A 17,409-nucleotide genomic window follows, 5' to 3' on the forward strand; every position below is an offset into this window, starting at 1 on the left:
TGTTTGAAATAACTGTCGTTTTTGGGGAATTGTTTTTGGGTTAGGATAAAATATTGTTCCTTCCTTCTGGATTAAAAGATTCACATGTAACCCCTATTTTATAACTCACCCCCACGTCACATTTCAATCTTCATTTTAGCGGGGGAGTCAGTAAGAAGAAGGATTGCTTTGAAATAGTTTTAAAGATTAAAATGAAAATTTTGAAGCAATCAGGGCATAATTGAAACTTATCTCCAAGATCAGGAGCATAATCGAAATTACCTATATTCACATGTAATTTTTTTTTTTTACAATTCATCTCACACCATATTTCAAATTTTTATGACAGAAAAGTTTGCCAAAATGGTTGTTTTAAAATAATTTAAAAACTAAGGGTAGAAATGAAACTTTTTGAAACAATAAGGGTGTCATTGAAACCTACATAAAGGTTCATCTATATTTGTTTGCTCAAAAAGAAATTAGATACATTTTGTAAAATTTATCCACGATTACTAAATTAGTTCTAAATTTGAACAAATTGTACATGTGCAATTACAAACAAGTGGCGGATCTCGAAAAGAAAGTATGTCTTTTCGTCTTTAAACTTTCAATTATGCTTAAGTCTTTGAATTTTTGAAATGTCTATAAAGGTTAGTTTTAGATTTGAATTTAAAAAATTAACTATTTTGGTCTCGCCCATTATTTTTCTTGCAATTAATAGAGATAGCATAGCCTCAAGTATATATTAACATAGTGATGTAAATATCTATTGGATCCATATAGGTTGGTTGAGACAAATATTGAGTGAGTGTATATTTAGGTGACAAAAATAACTGAAAAGATCAAACTAGGTATATTGTTTAAGTTCAAGGATTCAATTAGACCTCTTGAAAGTTCAAAAGACTAAAATAATTATTCGTTGAAAGTCAACGATTAAAACATATATTTTGAACCTTCTAAAAAAATGGAATAAATTTTAAAGTTAGAACTAAAATATATAATTCAAATCATCAATTGAAATTGTTGCTAGGAAAAATACAACATGATACGTGGACCAATTGACTCAGTTCGGCGAGGTCAAACCCGTTCAAATAGCTTAAGGGAGAAGATCGGCGTACCCTAGAGACCTAGCTGAAGACTAAACCAATTGGAGAATCGCCTAGGTTCTCTCCAGTTGACTTGAGAGCACCGACCTCAAGTTCGACCGCTCACTTGGAGCTCGATAGCCTACAACTGCTTGTCGGAGTGGTTCCAGCAGCCTTGTCCCCTCTATTGCTATTAAAGGAACACTCATCCACTTGTTAAGGTACACTAATATGTCCGACTATGACCTATAGTGGCGAGAACTCCCACTGATTTGAGTTTCAGAGTATTTGTTCACTCTGTACTGGTTACTCCCCATAGGCAACTTGCTCCGGTTAGACGCAGGCCGACCTATTCAGCTCGACATAATTCAAATATCAACCCAAGCTATTTTCATTAGACAACTTGAAGTCTTGAGCATAATTTAGTTGGTCAAAATTTAATAACTTCTATAGTAAACAAAAAAAAGTTTCAAGTTATTATATTTTTATATTTCAGTTGGTTTTTTTTTATTTTGGTCCATATGGTAAAAAAATTTAATTTAGTCTCTTATATTTCAACATTTTTCAATTTAATCTCTCATTATCGTTACTGAATGTTAAAATTAATCGATGATAAACTTACCATGCATAATACTTAGTGAATTGATGGAAATTTAGATGAGAAAAAAGATTATGAAAAGAAGAAAACTAGAAATTTCTATTAATTTATTAGGTGTCATTTGATAACTATTTTGTTTTTAGTTTTACGTTTTTAAAAATTCTGCTTGCTTTTGTATTATTTCATTAGTAAGTTTTTCACCTTTTAAATTCTTAGCTAAATTTCAAAAACAAAAACTACTTTTCTTTTCAAACTTGACCTATATTTTGAAAATGTTTACAAAAACTACCTAACACAACAAAGGAACACTTGAAAATAATGTTTCTAAGCTTAATTTTTAAAAACCGAAAATAAAAACCAAAATAGTTATTAAACGGGACCATGAAATTTGGGGCATGAATTAGAAACTTTCCTCTTTTAGATGACATCTTTTCTCTTCTAAATTTATTTTATTCCATATAACGTTATTATCAACCAATTTTAACTTTCATGAGCGAGTGACTAAATTGAAAAATGATAAAGTATAAGAGACTAAAATAAGACTATTAAACTATACTAACTTAAAAGGTTAAAATTACTATTTTGGTTATTGTACTTATAACTTTGACTTATTTTTTTGTCCAAAAAAAAGTTGACTTATTTTGGTCATATATTTTCAAAATATTCATTTTATCTATATACTTTCAACTTTAGTTCATTTAAGTTACCGTATCAAAATGTTCTTTTTAGTTCTATCGGTTTAAAAAAGTGATTAATTTTGTCCTTAATTTTATTTGAAATCTTATTTTTTCTATTAGAATTTAAACATAGCGCTACACTGAAATATATGGTCACTTTTTATATTAAAAAGTTTCATTACAGGACTTATGAAAAATGATTAAAATAGTTATTTTTTAAGAGTACACCGACGAAAATAAACCTTTTAAAAAATACATGGGTTAAAATGAATAACTAAAATATATATTTAACAAAAGAAACAGAAAAAACTCCAGCATGCATAGACTCGAGATGAAAGACAATAAATTCTTTTACAATATAATGGAAAAATGAAAATTTACTGAATTCTTTTTTCTTTTTTCAATTTTTTTTTCCTTTGAAATAAACGCCATTGCAGAGGAAGGAAGTACAATGTTTCAAACTTTTTGGCTTTTTTTGGACAAAACTCCACCCGTGATTCAAATCAGCCATTATTTTATTAATTATTATATCTTTCCCACTTTTTCTTTCTCTAAATTAAATAAATTACTAATCCAAGTCAATTTCTTTTCCCGGAAAATTTCCTCAAGAACTTTTCTCGAGAAAAATTTGGCATAAAGTAAAAGGTCCAAGACTTTTCGCCAAAATTCCCACTTCTTCTTTCTTCTCCAATATATATATATATATATATATATATATATAAAGGAACTACTGAACTGAAACCAGAGCTCACTCTCAATCCCTCCAATGGCTACTCCCTTCAAACCGCCATTGTTTCTCTCTCTAACCTTCGCTTTCTTCCTCCTTGGCTCTTCTTCCTCTGAGGAATCCACCCTTTTGGCCTTCAAAGCTTCCATTAAAGACTCCACGAACTCTCTCTCCAACTGGGTCTCTTCTTCTCCCGCTCATTTCTGTAACTGGACTGGAATTTCTTGTGTGAACGATTCTTCGCCCTCGGTTTCCGCCATTGATCTTCAAGCATTGAGTCTCTCCGGTGAAATTTCCTCTTCCATTTGCGAACTCCCGCGTTTGGCCCATCTTAATCTCGCTGATAATCGGTTCAATCAGCCGATTCCTCTTCATCTCTCGCAGTGCACCTCGTTGGAGAGTTTGAATCTAAGCAATAATCTCATCTGGGGGACGATTCCGGATCAGATTTCTCTGTTTGGTTCGTTGAGAGTGCTTGATTTTGGGAAGAATCATATCGAAGGGAAGATTCCAGAGGGCATTGGGGCTTTGAGGAATCTCCAAACTCTCAATCTGAGGAGCAACTTGATTTCTGGTAGGGTTCCCTCTGTTGTCTTCCGTAATCTGACTGAGCTTCTTGTTGTTGATTTGTCTGAGAATTCTTATCTGTTGAGTGATATTCCTAGTGATATTGGGAAGCTTGAGAAACTTGAGGAGCTATGGCTTCAGAGCTCTGGTTTCTATGGGGAAATCCCTTCTTCTCTGTTGGGTTTGACAAGTTTGACTGTTTTGGATCTTTCACTGAATAATCTCACTGGGAAACTCCCTGATTTGTTGGGTTCTTCTCTGAAGAATGTGGTGTCTTTTGATGTTTCACAGAATAAGCTTATGGGGTCTTTCCCTAATGGCATTTGTAATGGAAAAAGCCTCATAAATCTTAGTCTTCATACCAATTTTTTCACTGGGACTTTGCCCAATTCCTTGAACCAATGCTTGAATCTTGAGAGGTTTCAAGTTCAGAACAATGGGTTTTCTGGGGATTTTCCTAAACCCTTGTGGTCTTTGCCAAAGATTAAGCTCATTAGAGCTGAAAACAATGGCTTCTCTGGTGAAGTTCCTGAGTCTATATCAATGGCTGCTCACCTCGAGCAAGTTCAGCTTGATAACAACAGCTTTTCCAGTAAAATACCTCAGGGTCTTGGGTCAATTCGTAGCTTATACCGTTTCTCTGCGTCGCTCAATCACTTTTATGGTGAATTGCCACAAAACTTCTGTGATTCACCATTGATGAGTATAATTAATCTGTCACACAATTCTCTTTTGGGTCGAATTCCTGAGCCGAAGAACTGCAAGAAACTTGTCTCTTTGTCCTTAGCAGGCAATAGTCTTACTGGAGAAATACCCGCTTCCCTTGTTGATCTACCTGTGTTGACTTATCTTGATCTTTCTAATAACAATCTCACTGGTTCAATCCCTCAAGGACTCGAGAACTTAAAGCTTGCGCTCTTCAACGTCTCATTCAATCAACTATCGGGTGCTGTTCCATTCTCTTTGATCTCAGGGCTACCAGCTTCGTTTCTGCAAGGAAATCCTGATCTTTGTGGCCCTGGCTTGAAAACTCCTTGTTCTCAAGGCCATCCCACACACCATATATCTGGACTTACCAAAATGACATGTGCCCTAATCTCTGTAGCTTGTGTTTTAGGAGTTATGAGCCTAGCTGCCGGGGTCATTCTGTATTACCGTTCTTACAAACTGAAATCCCGAGTCGATAACTGGCACTCGGTCTACTTCTACCCTCTTAGAATCAGTGAACATGAGTTGATCATGGGAATGAATGACAAAACTGCACAAGGATGTGGAGGAGCCTTTGGCCAAGTGTTCATTTTAAGTTTACCGAGCCGCGAACTGATCGCCATAAAGAAACTGGTTAACTTCGGGAGTCGTTCGTGGAAATCATTGAAAGCCGAGGTTAAGACGTTGGCCAAGATCAGGCACAAGAATATCATCAAGATTCTGGGGTTTTGTCATTCTGATGATGCCATTTTTCTGATTTATGAATTCTTACATAAGGGAAGCTTGGCTGACTTGATGAGCAGAAATGATTCTTGTCTGAATTGGAACGTGAGACTGAGAATTGCCATTGAGGTTGCTCAAGGACTGGCTTACATTCACAAGGATTACGTCCCACATTTACTTCATCGAAATGTCAAATCTTCGAACATTCTATTGGATGCCGACTTTGTCCCAAAACTCACGGATTTTGCTCTTCACCATATCGTTGGAGACTCTGCATTTCTCTCAACCGTGGATTCAGAATCTGCTCACTCCTGCTATATTGCACCAGGTACTCAAAACTTAATGATCAGCATTGAATTGAGACAACTAGCGAACTAGGGTGTTCAAAAAACTCGATAATCTGAAAAATCTGTGTTAGACTGATCCATGAGTACCCAAACCGACTTGAATATATGGATTAGAACTTGATTTTCTACTGAGATTCATAAGACATTGTCGTGAGTATAGAATTCAAGGGAAAGTGAGTCTTATTCAATTCTATCTTTTTGAATGCAGAGTATAAATATAACAAGAAAGCAACAGAGCAAATAGATGTGTACAGCTTTGGTGTAGTGTTGCTAGAACTGGTGACTGGGCGACGAGCCGAGCGAATGCAATCATCGGACTCTCTCGACGTCGTCCAGTGGGTGAGAAGGAAGGTCAACATAGCCAATGGAGCTCCTCAAGTCTTGGACCCAAGCGTCCCGGAGCCTTCCCAACAACAGATGCTGGAAGCACTGGACATTGCCCTCCAGTGCACTTCTATGATGCCCGAAAAACGACCGTCGACGCTGGAAGTTGCCAAGGCACTTCAGCTAATCAGCTCGACAACGAACCTCCACGACGCAGCCTGCTCGGTTGCAGAGGATGGTTCGGTTCCGAGCTGAAGGACATCTCTTAGTCCATCACTTGTCACTTGTTGTATGTATATCCAAATTCACATATCTTTCTGTGGGACTTTTGATTGGGAGAATGCTGTGTTTGGGGCATGGTATTTCTGAGTGTGCTCAACAATCAATGGTAAATACAAGATTTTGTTCCTTTTTTTTTTTTTTTTTTGGTCTCAGATGGGGATGCTTACATTTTGGTGTAATGTAATTGCTTTGAAGTTTTATGAGGAAATCATATGATATCTTTGAAGATTTTTTGATCTATACTTGTGACTTGGAATTTTTGTTTTCCTTTTTCAACTTTCAAAGTTTTACCAATTATGTGATTTTTTTTTAATGTGATTTGTACCCTAAAAAAAGTACATATATTTATTATTTAGTCTAATATATATATATATATATATTTTTTTTCTTTTCAATTTTGTGCTTAATAGGTCGGTATTGGTAATTTCATTTATTTAACTTTAGGCCACCAAGTATCTAATATCGCATTTGATAACTCTTTTTATATATTTTTAATATTTTTATTTAGCTCTATTAAATAAAAACCTCATGCCCACAAATTTCAATGACAATTCATTTGGGTATTATCTTTAATAAATTGATGTAACACTTAGATTAGGTCTAATTCGAGAAAATTTAAAATTTAGAATTAAAAAGCTTTCTCAAAATAATATTACAAAACATTATCAAAAAATAGAAAATAAAAAAATGATATTACAAAAAAATATTAATTATAAGTAAATTTGAGAAGAAACTGTCCTTTTTATTTTTTTGTTTTTTTGTTTTCTGTAACGACTTTGGAAACCTTTTGAAAACGCCACGTTCTATTGACCCATTCTAATCCGCCATTAAAATCTGAAATTCAAGCCCCTTTCCCTCTCTCTCTCTCTCTCTCCCCCAATCGGATTCACAATCAAATCACTCTCCGATTTCAATCCTTCCTCTCAAGCGCACGATTTCATCTGAAGAAGAAGAAGAAGAAGAAGAAGAAGGTTTTTGTTGTTACCCGTGCCTTGAGGAATATGGATGTGGTATTTTTCTGTAAATTCATCTTTAATTTCCCATTTCTTCCTCGAATTCATCTTTAAGAATTATCCCTGTATTGCAGCAAGCTCCGGATGTGGATCTTCCGACGACGGATAAAGAAATTGTGCCGGAGAAGATTGAGGACGAAGAGATCAAAGAGCCTTCGTTCCATTGCGATCTCTGCGATGCAGAAATGGTTCATAAAGTGGCTCAGCTTTTCCTTCCTGGATTGGCCACCGCGTGCGTCGATAACACGAGCGGCGATATCTTTCGAACCCCTGGCTCGGTGGCTGCCGATATGAGGAAAGAAATGGTGGATTATATCACAATGAGAAGCGAAACTTGTGTTGCGGAATCTGTAATTCTGGAGAATGCGCCGGATGCAGAGGTATCTGATCATCCTTACGATATTATCTCTGATTTTGTTGAAGATTTTGTTTCTACGAAGAGGAATTTGTTTAGTAGAGTTTCAGGATGGGTTCTGAGTGAGAAAAGAGAGGATAAGATAGATGATTTTGTTCAGGAGATGGATATTAATGGCTTCTGGCCACTTGATAGGAGAGAAACCATTGCCCAGTCTTTGCTTAAGAATGTAGATTTTAAGAGCGAGTTTCACTGTGATAAGAAATTTCAATCTGTTGAGGAGCTAGCTGAGCATGTTGATAACTGTGGGTTTAGGTCTTTAACTTGCACAAATGAAGGCTGCACTTCTAGATTCTGTGCAAGCCACGCAGAACAGCATGATTCAGTCTGCCCCTTCAAGATAATTTCGTGTGAACAGAAGTGCTCCGCGCTTATCATGAGACGCGAAATGGACCGACATTGTATAACAGTTTGTCCTATGAAGCTTGTGAACTGCCCCTTCCATAATTTGGGTTGCCAATCCCCTGTTCCTTACTGTTTGATAGCGGAGCATTGTACAGAGAGTTTTGATTCTCACTTGCTGTGCATTCTTCACTCTGTACATAAGGAAGCATCTGAAGAGACTCTTAAATATAGACGCCAACAGCTTCAAGAGGTGAGGTTTTACAGATTTGTTTGAGTTCATTTCTGATTTTCAAATGGGAATGTTCTTTTTGTGAATCATTTATATATTCAACTGACATCAAAATCAAACCTGCCTGCCATTGTGAAAAAGCTATTGCCTAGTTTGTGAAATCCTTCTGTTGTTTGTCTGTGCAAACTAGGAACATGCATATATCCAACTGTGAGCTGATATGAAATGTGTTCATTGTCTATTAACGTCGTGTTTTCTCCACATTGAATGCAAGAGTTCATGTTCTTTAGCTACTCGAAATGCATATAGGACAATCATATGTATAATCTAGGAACTAAATGCTTTAAAATGTGTTAATAGCTGATTTTATTTGGCAGCCCAGATCTTGGTTTAAATTCAGAATGAGGTGATTTCAGAAACTTGAAATAAAACTGGAGGTAACTGGATGGGATATATTAAGTTCATCACACTATAAACATGCACTGAATTCTTCGACATACTTAAGTCGTGTTTTTGATATCGTCTGCTAACTGATCTTTTTGTTCGAACAGACTCAAGAAATTAATTTTTAAATGTCACTATTCAAAATAGTGGAATTTGATATATGGGCATTATTATTAGTTTAACCTCGAGGTCGAAATTATTTATTATATCAATGAGATTCATTATCTTGGTGTGTTTTTCTCTCTATCTTTCTGCATTTGTTTTCAATTTTCTTGAGATGTAAGATGAATCATATATGCTTATCTCATCTTGAAATTATGAAATCAATGGCCTGAAATTGGATGAGTAGCTTCCTCTTCCCTTTTTGGTTTTTGGGGGCAAAGGTACTAGTAGAGAAGAAGATTCAACCATTGATAGAAACTCCAGATCAATTGAATTTCGCTAATTGAGTCATCTCTGGTGCTTGTAAATTCTAATTACAATTCTAATAATTTTTCAGGCTGAATCACTTGATCACCTTAGAGGGCTTCAAAACCTCAGATTGTTAACCAAGAAAATCAAAGAAATGGAGTCTAACTTAGGACCATTAGTAGTCATCAGCAAGGAGGAGGAGACTGAAGAAGAGAAGGACGCCTCTAATGAAACTGAAGAAACGAAGGTCGCCTCTAATGCAGTCGAAGAAACGAAGGATGCCTCTAATGCAGTGGAAGAAACAAAGGATGCCTCTAATGCAACTGATGAAGAAACGAAGGAAACTAAAGAGGCTTCTAAGGCAACTGAGGAAACAAAGGAGGTTCCTAAGGCAACTGAAGAAACGAATGATGCTTCTAATGAAAAAGAAGCGACAAAGGACGATCCAAAAGAAAAAGAAGAAACAAAGGACGCTTCCAAAGAAAACGAAGAAACGAAGGATGAAGTAACAAATGTCGTAACAAGGGACGTCTCTGAAGTGAAGGAAGAAACTAAGGATACATTTTCTGATACAAAGGAAGAATCAAATGATGCTGTTTCCAATGTGAAAGACGAAGCGAAGGATGCTTTTTCTGATGCAAAGGAAGAATCAAATGATGTTTTTTCTAATGCAAAAGAAGAAGCAAATGATGCATTTTCTGATTCGAAGGACGAATCGAAGAATGCTTCTGATGCAACCGAAGAAAGGAAGAGTAGTTCCAATGTAATGGAAGAAAGTGAAGAAAGGAATGGCAGTTTTAATGCAACTGAAGAAACAAAGGGAGCTTCTAATCCAAGAAATGTTGAGGATGAAGCTGAAAGATAAATTTTGAGTCTCATTTGGCGAACAGGTCCAACCACAAGATACTTCATTTTTGTCCTTTTTTATGTTTCCTTTGTTATTCTTTTATTATACAGTCGGTTTGATTCATGTTTCCCAATGAAATTTTGTAAAGTAGTTTCTTATGATGGCTCCTCTTAATCTGCCTTAAATTTTGACCTAAGATGCTGTTATTGTTCTAGCTTTGAATGGGATAAAAAGGGAGCTCGATATTTTAAGTATAATACTTAAAAAAGTTGCATCGAGCCGAATAAGTAAAGCCCGGTTCGATAATGATTTGATTTTAGTTTTCTATTTTGAAAAATTATGCTTGTTTGTTCTTGTGCAATTTCATTGGCAAGTATTTCACCTCTCTTGGAAATATAATGGAATTCTTAGCCAAATAACTAAAAATGGTTCATCGAGGAGGCCAAATAACTAAAGCCCCATAAAAATTTGATTTTAGTTTTCTATTTTTTAAAAGCTAGGAAAGCACCGACACTCTATTTATTAATTTTAATTTTTGACATGCTGCCGATACGTTGAGGACACGTTTTAAGATATGAATGTTATAGTATATTGGATATTGGATTTGTATGAGATATTGGATATTGTTGATGTTGATTATGGTATGAATGTTATAGTATTTATGTTGATGTTTAAAAGGAAAAGTTTAATTTAAAAGTATTAAATAGTGATAACATGTTAAAATATGTATACATATAAATATTTAAAATATATATATATATATCACGTGTCCACAGTGTGTCGTGTCCTACTTTTTTGGAAATTAACATGTCACGGTGTCCGTGTCATGTGTTTGTTCTTCTTAGTTTAAAAGTTATACTAGTTTCCTTGTTGGTAGGCGAGGTCTCGAGCCATGTGGGTCGAGCTTAGTGCTCTAGACTTACAACGAGCTTCCAAGTCGGTTTGCGGGACTTCACCCCCTCGAGTGAAACTCAACCCGAGCTTGTTGGGGACGAGCTCTGACGTCATGCAATTACGTCGATAGTGGAGAGTAGTTTACCACCCTGGGAATAGTTTACGGTTAATGGGATGGAAAACTATCCATCAGATAAACTTGAGTTTCGAAGTTCTCTTCTAATTTTTACAGGTCTCCTTCCTCTAGCTCGCTTCATAGCAGCTCATTAGAGTAAAGCTCTCGTCAGCCTTCGACACTTCGCAGAAATCAACATCAACAAATCTTATAAAAACTCTATAACAATAAAAGCATAAAACAAAAAACGAAATAACCATCGAACCTATCTAAATTAAAAAGAGAAGTAGAGACAGATATGGCCCAAAATTTGCAAATTGCATTTATCATTACTACTACTAGTAGTAAAGTATTACATAGTATATACAAACACACACATAATCATTCATCATACTCCAAAAAAATTCTTCCAATCTTAACCCTAAACCCAAAAAAATCAGTAACCAATTCAAACTTCTAAGGATCTGATTCATTGTTCCAACTTTGTTCTACACAATGGGCAAGAATTGCTCTTCCTCAGCCATGTGAGGATGCAGGATTCATGATACACATGACCGCACGGAATCCTAATCACCTGCCTCCCGCCATTCATCTCATTCAAACAAACGCTGCAATCTCCCAATTCTACTCCTTCTTCAACCTTCTCCTTCTTCAGCCTCGAGATCGCCGATTCCGCCGCCCCTCTGCTCGGTGGCACCGGCGCCGGGATCGGATCCATCCAAAACTCCTCAATGTAATTCACCAACGCCACAATGTGGAGGCTCGCCGCACTGTTTCCGCCCGCCAATTCGACGACGAACGACGCGATCCTCCGGCCGATGGCTCCGCAGGCGCCGGCGGGGAGATTCAGCGAGCACAGCAACTGCCGGACGTAGGCCTCGAGAAACAGCGGATCGCGCAGAGGGAGAACGAACGCGGCGTCCGCCACCGGAGACGGCGGAGTTTCCTGGAGGACCTGGTGCGGAACCCCCGCCGCTGGAGATCGCGATATCAGACGGCTCAGACGCTTCAATCGGACTTCCAGGACCTGATGCGGCTGATCGCCGGAGGAAACCGCGGCGGCGCCGCCGTGGAGACAGAAGCGGACGGTGGAGGAAGTATCGAAAGGCATGATTTGATTCAGAAAACAGAGGCGATTCCGATGGTGGTGAAGGCGGGGGCGGGGGATTCATATTTATCGATCGAAACTCGGAAGAGGTTCAATTAAGGAAAAGAATCGAGAAAATCTTTGATCGAAACTCGAAGATTTGGAAGATTTTATGTTCAATAGCAACGGTAAGAGGATGAACGCAAGTGTCTGTTTCTCCCCATTTTTCCTTTTTTTTCTTTTTACGAAAATTCAAATTTTACCTTTTATTCATAATCATATAATTTTTTTTCCTTAAAAGAAAGATTTAAAGAAGTTGATGAAATTATTACTATCAATTAATTACGTTGTTGTTTTTAAAAATATTTATGGCTAGTTATCAATGTGGTTAGAACTAAAGGGGACTAATTTTTTAGATGTTGGATTTTTTTAGTGGCTTAATTTGGGTGCTTTTTATTATTATTTATTTATTTATTTATTTATTTTTGGATATAATTAGGCTGGGATGTTTTTGTGCTTAAGTTTTGGTGAATTGTTGGTTGAATTTTATATGGTTTATTAATTAGTTTATGGGTTTTTTTTAAAAAAATTAATTTTGTTGTTTATTAAAGTAATTTGATGGACTTGGGAGTTTTGAGAAGTTTGACACATTAAGCTTATTTAAAATTTTTTTTTTAAATAAACACTCAACCAACCGTTCTCAACTTTATTTATTTTAATTTTCTTAATTAATGTGTTGGTTTCCATCAGGGTTCTAAATGTCGGTCAGAGATTTGAAATCGACACAAAGGGAGGAAAATCGAGATGGTATTTTAAAATATCATCAAAATATCGCTGAAATATGGATATTTAGACGATATTCTGGATTGAATTAAAAAAAAAAAATTAACTAGTGCTGAGCCCATTAACGGGTCCAGCCCATGGGCCCGAGACATCCAAAATAGCAATTGTGGGAGGGGTTTTATAGGAGGCAGGCCCCTCCCCCCTTACCGATGTAGTATGGCGGAATGGGTTTTGGTTTTTTTTTTTCCTTTCTTTTCTTTTATTATAATAAATAAATAATATTATTATATTTGATTTTTTTTTCTCATTCTCCTTTCCTTACACTTATTTTTATTTTCAAATTTAATTATCATAGTTATGTTTGTATATATATATATATATCAATATTTTTTTTAATTATATAATTTTTTTAGAAATATTCAATTATATAATTAAAGACTAGATTGAGTTATAAATTATTAATAAAACATAATTAAGTAACATTGAACTTCAATTTATTAATTCAAATTATTTTCATCAATCTTCGTTATCTTGTTCCGTCATTTCTATCGACATCGATATTTTCATAAGTAAGTTACTCATATTTTTACATATAATGGATAAAAGTGATCAATTATAACTTAATTAAGCTACAATTCAAGTTTTATCTACTAATTAAAACAATTATTATTAATTTTCACAATTTCCGTAATTTTTTCCCAAATATCCGTCGACAATGACATATCCATCAAATCAGGACCTCGACATTTCCACAATTTAAACATATTGGTTTCCATCACTATAAACTCTTCTATGAGACCCACGTCATATGGGGCTTCCAAAACTTAATGGACCTTTTCCTTTCTTTATTGGGCCTAAAGACGACCCAATTGTCCAATGAGACTTCCAAAATTCAATTGGCTCATTTTGCAATAATAAATCATATTGATTATTAAAAAGTAAAATTAATCTTAAATTAAATAATCAACGTTGCTTCCAACTTATTATTCAATGCAGATTTAAATGCAAGTTGACCTAATAGACCTACAACTTTGAGCTCCAATGATTAATAGTTTTTAATTAACCAATTTTATCTTTTAACCCAAGGTGACTCTACTATTGACTTAGGGTTGTGCTCTCATACATTGTAGCCGAGTTATGTCTATGGATATAAGATATAATCACGTTTATTTGATCCTTCACAAAATGATTCATGGTACCAGATAAACGAAACTACCATTTTGCCTCTGATCACACCTCTTGCTCCTTAAGTCTCACTGGTTCTCTAATAGATAGCCTTCCATGATCTCATCATAGGTTAATTCTTTTTGGGATATCAAGAAGATGAGTACTTTGTTGTCCAAGACTCGAATGAGCATTTTAAAGGAATCATGGAATCATTTATATACGCACTCAATAAGGAGAAGTGCAAACTTTGCACTCTCCACTATTGAAAGGCTATAAATTTTGTCTTGTGTAGGAATGTTCCCAATTCTCTACTTGAATGTGCTCCTAGAATAGAAGGTTTATAGAGTGAAGTTTCACGTCAACCTCACCTATGTAAATCAAAGAACACATCAGCATAGACAAAAGTTCATAATACATTAAGGATTAAGATCAAATGAGTATATGAGCATCCTAGTGATATGTCTGATATGTCTGCATTTTCTTTAACAATCTTATAAGAAAACGCAAGACACATCAAAGTCCAGTGTTATGCAATCTCCTCACATATCAACAGTGCCTCTAGGATAAGGTTTCAAACTCTATCATATATCATAGATTGTTTAAGCCACTACTCTTAAACTTGATCCTCGTATGTTCGTTACCTACCCAGTTTAAGAACACATCTAGTACCTTAGGAGCGATTAAACATTAAACATTAATTTCCTTGAGAAAATGAATATCTAAGTTTTAAGCTTATTTTATTTAGATATAAATAGTTTACCTCGTATCACAACTCAGAGGCATACATCCCAACAACAACAATCTCTCTTCATCTTCAACGAGCTTTGTGAATTGATAGCTCGAATCGAGCCTTTTAATTCAACCATATTTTATTTTGAACAAATTAATATTAAATTATAAATTTATGTATCAATTATGTATACATAGAGTCAAAAGCTTTTGAATTTGTTTTACAATAATTTTTTATTTATACTAAACAAACCAATAATGATTCTTTATAGTTTAGTTTTCAATATTTACTTAATTTTGATGTTTATAATAGTGAATGCATTTTAAATTATATTTTAGATAAGTAATCATATTTTATTTCTAAACTAGGTAAATTGTATCCATTTTCATCAAACTTTCTATTTCATCGAATTCAGCCTAAACTTAGATAAACATTGCTAAGTTTTTATCCCATATTCAATTTCTGCTAATTCACCTATTAATTTAAACAAAAAATAATGTAAAAACTCTAAAAATATTTAATAAGAAAATATATATTTATATGTTTTATAATTCATTTTGTTAAGGATCTCATGTTGAGAAGAAAAGTAATTTTACAGACGTTTATAATTATATATGGGCTACTGTTCGCAAGAAATTCAATAAAGAGAAAACTTGAATTAATGAACTTATGTTTGTATTTATGTATGTGAGTGTTACAATCTCTAATGTATAATCCTCTGATTAATTCTCTCAAACGCAAACTTTAATTCAAGGGCTCGTGACCTTGTTCTTGAATCTATGGTAGATGCCTTCAGCTTCTTGATTGTCGAAGGATCTTTGAAGTCTTCGGCTTTGAGCATGTTGAAGACTTTGACTTGTTGATGAAGTTCTTTGGCTTGTAGCTTGATGAAGATTTCGTGAAGTCTTCAGCTTTGCAGCTTGTAAAGTTCTTCGGCTTATAGCTTGTTGGAGTTCTTCGGCTTGTAGCTTGTGAAGTTCTTCAACTTGTACCTTGTGAAGTTCTTTGTCTTTGTAGCTTGTTGAAGTTCTTCGGTTAATTTGATGAAGACTTTGCAGTTTGATGGAGTCTTCAAGTATTGTTGTCTGGGGGGAGAAGATTCAATGTTCTTGAAGTCTCGTACTCTTCCAGTCTAGAATTATTCAAGTCTTGTTGCTTAAATCTCCAATTCTTCTTGATCTCTTCTCGAATCCTTTTCCCTCTTTATCGCTTCTTCTTCCCCCCTCTATTTATAGAGTCTTGGTAGGTCTTTTATGGACCATGGGCTTAATGGGCCATGGGCTTGGGCCCAACCTCCTTATGAATTTGGTCCAATTAGTTGATTTCATCGGACGGTCATAAAAGAGATACGTGGCATAATTTTTTTCTTCAATTTTTAAAATTAAGTTAGTACACGTGTAAATTTGTGATTTGTCCTAAATATAATCTTAAATTGTGACGTGGCATTTAGTAATTGGTCGAAATTTCTATTTCAACAGCTACTTCTATCTTTGCCAAGTAGTTTTGAGATGGAACTTCATGAATATTGATATGGTATTAAAGTCTAAGTTCAAACGAGCATCCGGTCCAAAAATAGAATCACATATTGTAAGTTCAGCATTAAAACTAATCATTTATCACAACATTTATTTGAACTCGTGCCCCTTTAACGTAAGAGTTTAAATCTGTCATCGATTATTACAATAGTTCAGTTCGGGTTGAACCACCAAATTATTTCAACCCGAATCGAACTAAAATTTCAACTCTATAAAAAATTAACCCAACCTAACCAAAAGAATTAACTAACCCAACTAGAATCAGTTTGGATTGAGTACAACACGTGTAGGTGGGAGATCGAACTCACAACTTTTTTGTTGGAGATATATGTCAATTACCGCTAAGTTATGCTCACTTTAGCGAGTTTTTTGAGTTATATTTGAATACTCGTACGATTTAGTGTTTTCAATTATTTTGATTATAATGTCGGTTTTGACTAAAAATTTATATGCTTTTTTAATGATATTAATAGTTATTTAAAAAATATATAGAGGCTAACATAGACATTTGAAAATTGAGGATTAAAATGAAATAAATTTGAAGGTCTACCAAATTAGAAAAGTAAACAAGAAAATGATGGCTACTAGTTGATTTCTAAACTCGATTATTTGCAAGTAAATCGGCCTAAGTTGCTTTGCTTATTTCTCTACTTGCTTCTTATTTTGCTTCTTTATTTACTTTCTTTAATTATTCACACATGTTATTTAATGTATTATAAATCTATATTAGTTAAATTATTATTTTTGCTAAAAAAAATTTAAATTATAGATAAAATTTATCAATATTAAGAAATGTTTTAATATGACCATTTAGCAAATTTTTAAAGATATTTCAATTATTAGCATATTGAATTACTTTGCTATTATTCATTGGGATTTATTTTTTTAATTTAGTAATTATAGTTCACACTATCTAAACTACCATTAACAATTATTTATTCTTTTTTAAATATAATCCTCCAATTTAAAAATGGTCGATAAATGAAATGATTAGATATTAAGTGTTATTAATACATTAGGCAAATTTAGTTAAAGATATTGATAATTAATAAAATTTATTATGATTATTTTATTAAAATTAATAAAATTTTATTGTCCCAAAAATAATTAATAAAATTAAAATAAGACTTTAACAACTATAAGAGAATCTAATCACGATCACGTCAAATGATCTATGACTCCAAGGTTAGTCAAAATATAGTAAAGTTTCAAACTAATATAACGCTTAAAATATCGTCGGCCCATTTTATAACGTTTTGGTTTTTTGTTTTTTGTTTTAATTTTCAATTTTTTAGAAACATAAGAAGCGTTTGGTAACTGTTCATGTTTCTCATTTCTAATTCTTAAGAAAGTTTTCAAAATTGTGTAGAAATATGA

The 17,409-nt window shown here is 34.4% G+C and overlaps 3 protein-coding genes across 3 annotated transcripts; 2 read left to right on the top strand and 1 right to left on the bottom strand.

Moving 5' to 3' along the window:
- Positions 1-3,051: 3,051 nt before the first annotated feature.
- On the top strand, positions 3,052-6,257 carry LOC111019576 (Leucine-rich repeat receptor-like protein kinase family protein). Its single transcript, XM_022295971.2, has 2 exons — positions 3,052-5,392; positions 5,620-6,257. The coding sequence occupies exons 1-2, from the start codon at positions 3,106-3,108 to the stop codon at positions 5,988-5,990; spliced, it is 2,658 nt and encodes an 885-aa protein (XP_022151663.1). The 5' UTR covers positions 3,052-3,105; the 3' UTR covers positions 5,991-6,257.
- A 569-nt stretch (positions 6,258-6,826) lies between these two features.
- Positions 6,827-9,879, top strand: LOC111019581 (TRAF-like superfamily protein). The gene is made up of 3 exons (XM_022295980.2): positions 6,827-7,027; positions 7,105-8,040; positions 8,963-9,879. The coding sequence occupies exons 1-3, from the start codon at positions 7,019-7,021 to the stop codon at positions 9,737-9,739; spliced, it is 1,722 nt and encodes a 573-aa protein (XP_022151672.1). The 5' UTR covers positions 6,827-7,018; the 3' UTR covers positions 9,740-9,879.
- A 1,320-nt stretch (positions 9,880-11,199) lies between these two features.
- Positions 11,200-11,841, bottom strand: LOC148213252 (uncharacterized). Its single transcript, XM_088123841.1, has one exon. The coding sequence runs from the start codon at positions 11,839-11,841 to the stop codon at positions 11,200-11,202; it is 642 nt and encodes a 213-aa protein (XP_087979967.1).
- Positions 11,842-17,409: the final 5,568 nt, after the last annotated feature.

This window comes from Momordica charantia (genome assembly GCF_013281855.1).
Source record: "Momordica charantia cultivar OHB3-1 chromosome 1 unlocalized genomic scaffold, Mcharantia_2.0 BLBB01000001.1, whole genome shotgun sequence".
Taxonomy (NCBI): Eukaryota; Viridiplantae; Streptophyta; class Magnoliopsida; order Cucurbitales; family Cucurbitaceae; genus Momordica; species Momordica charantia.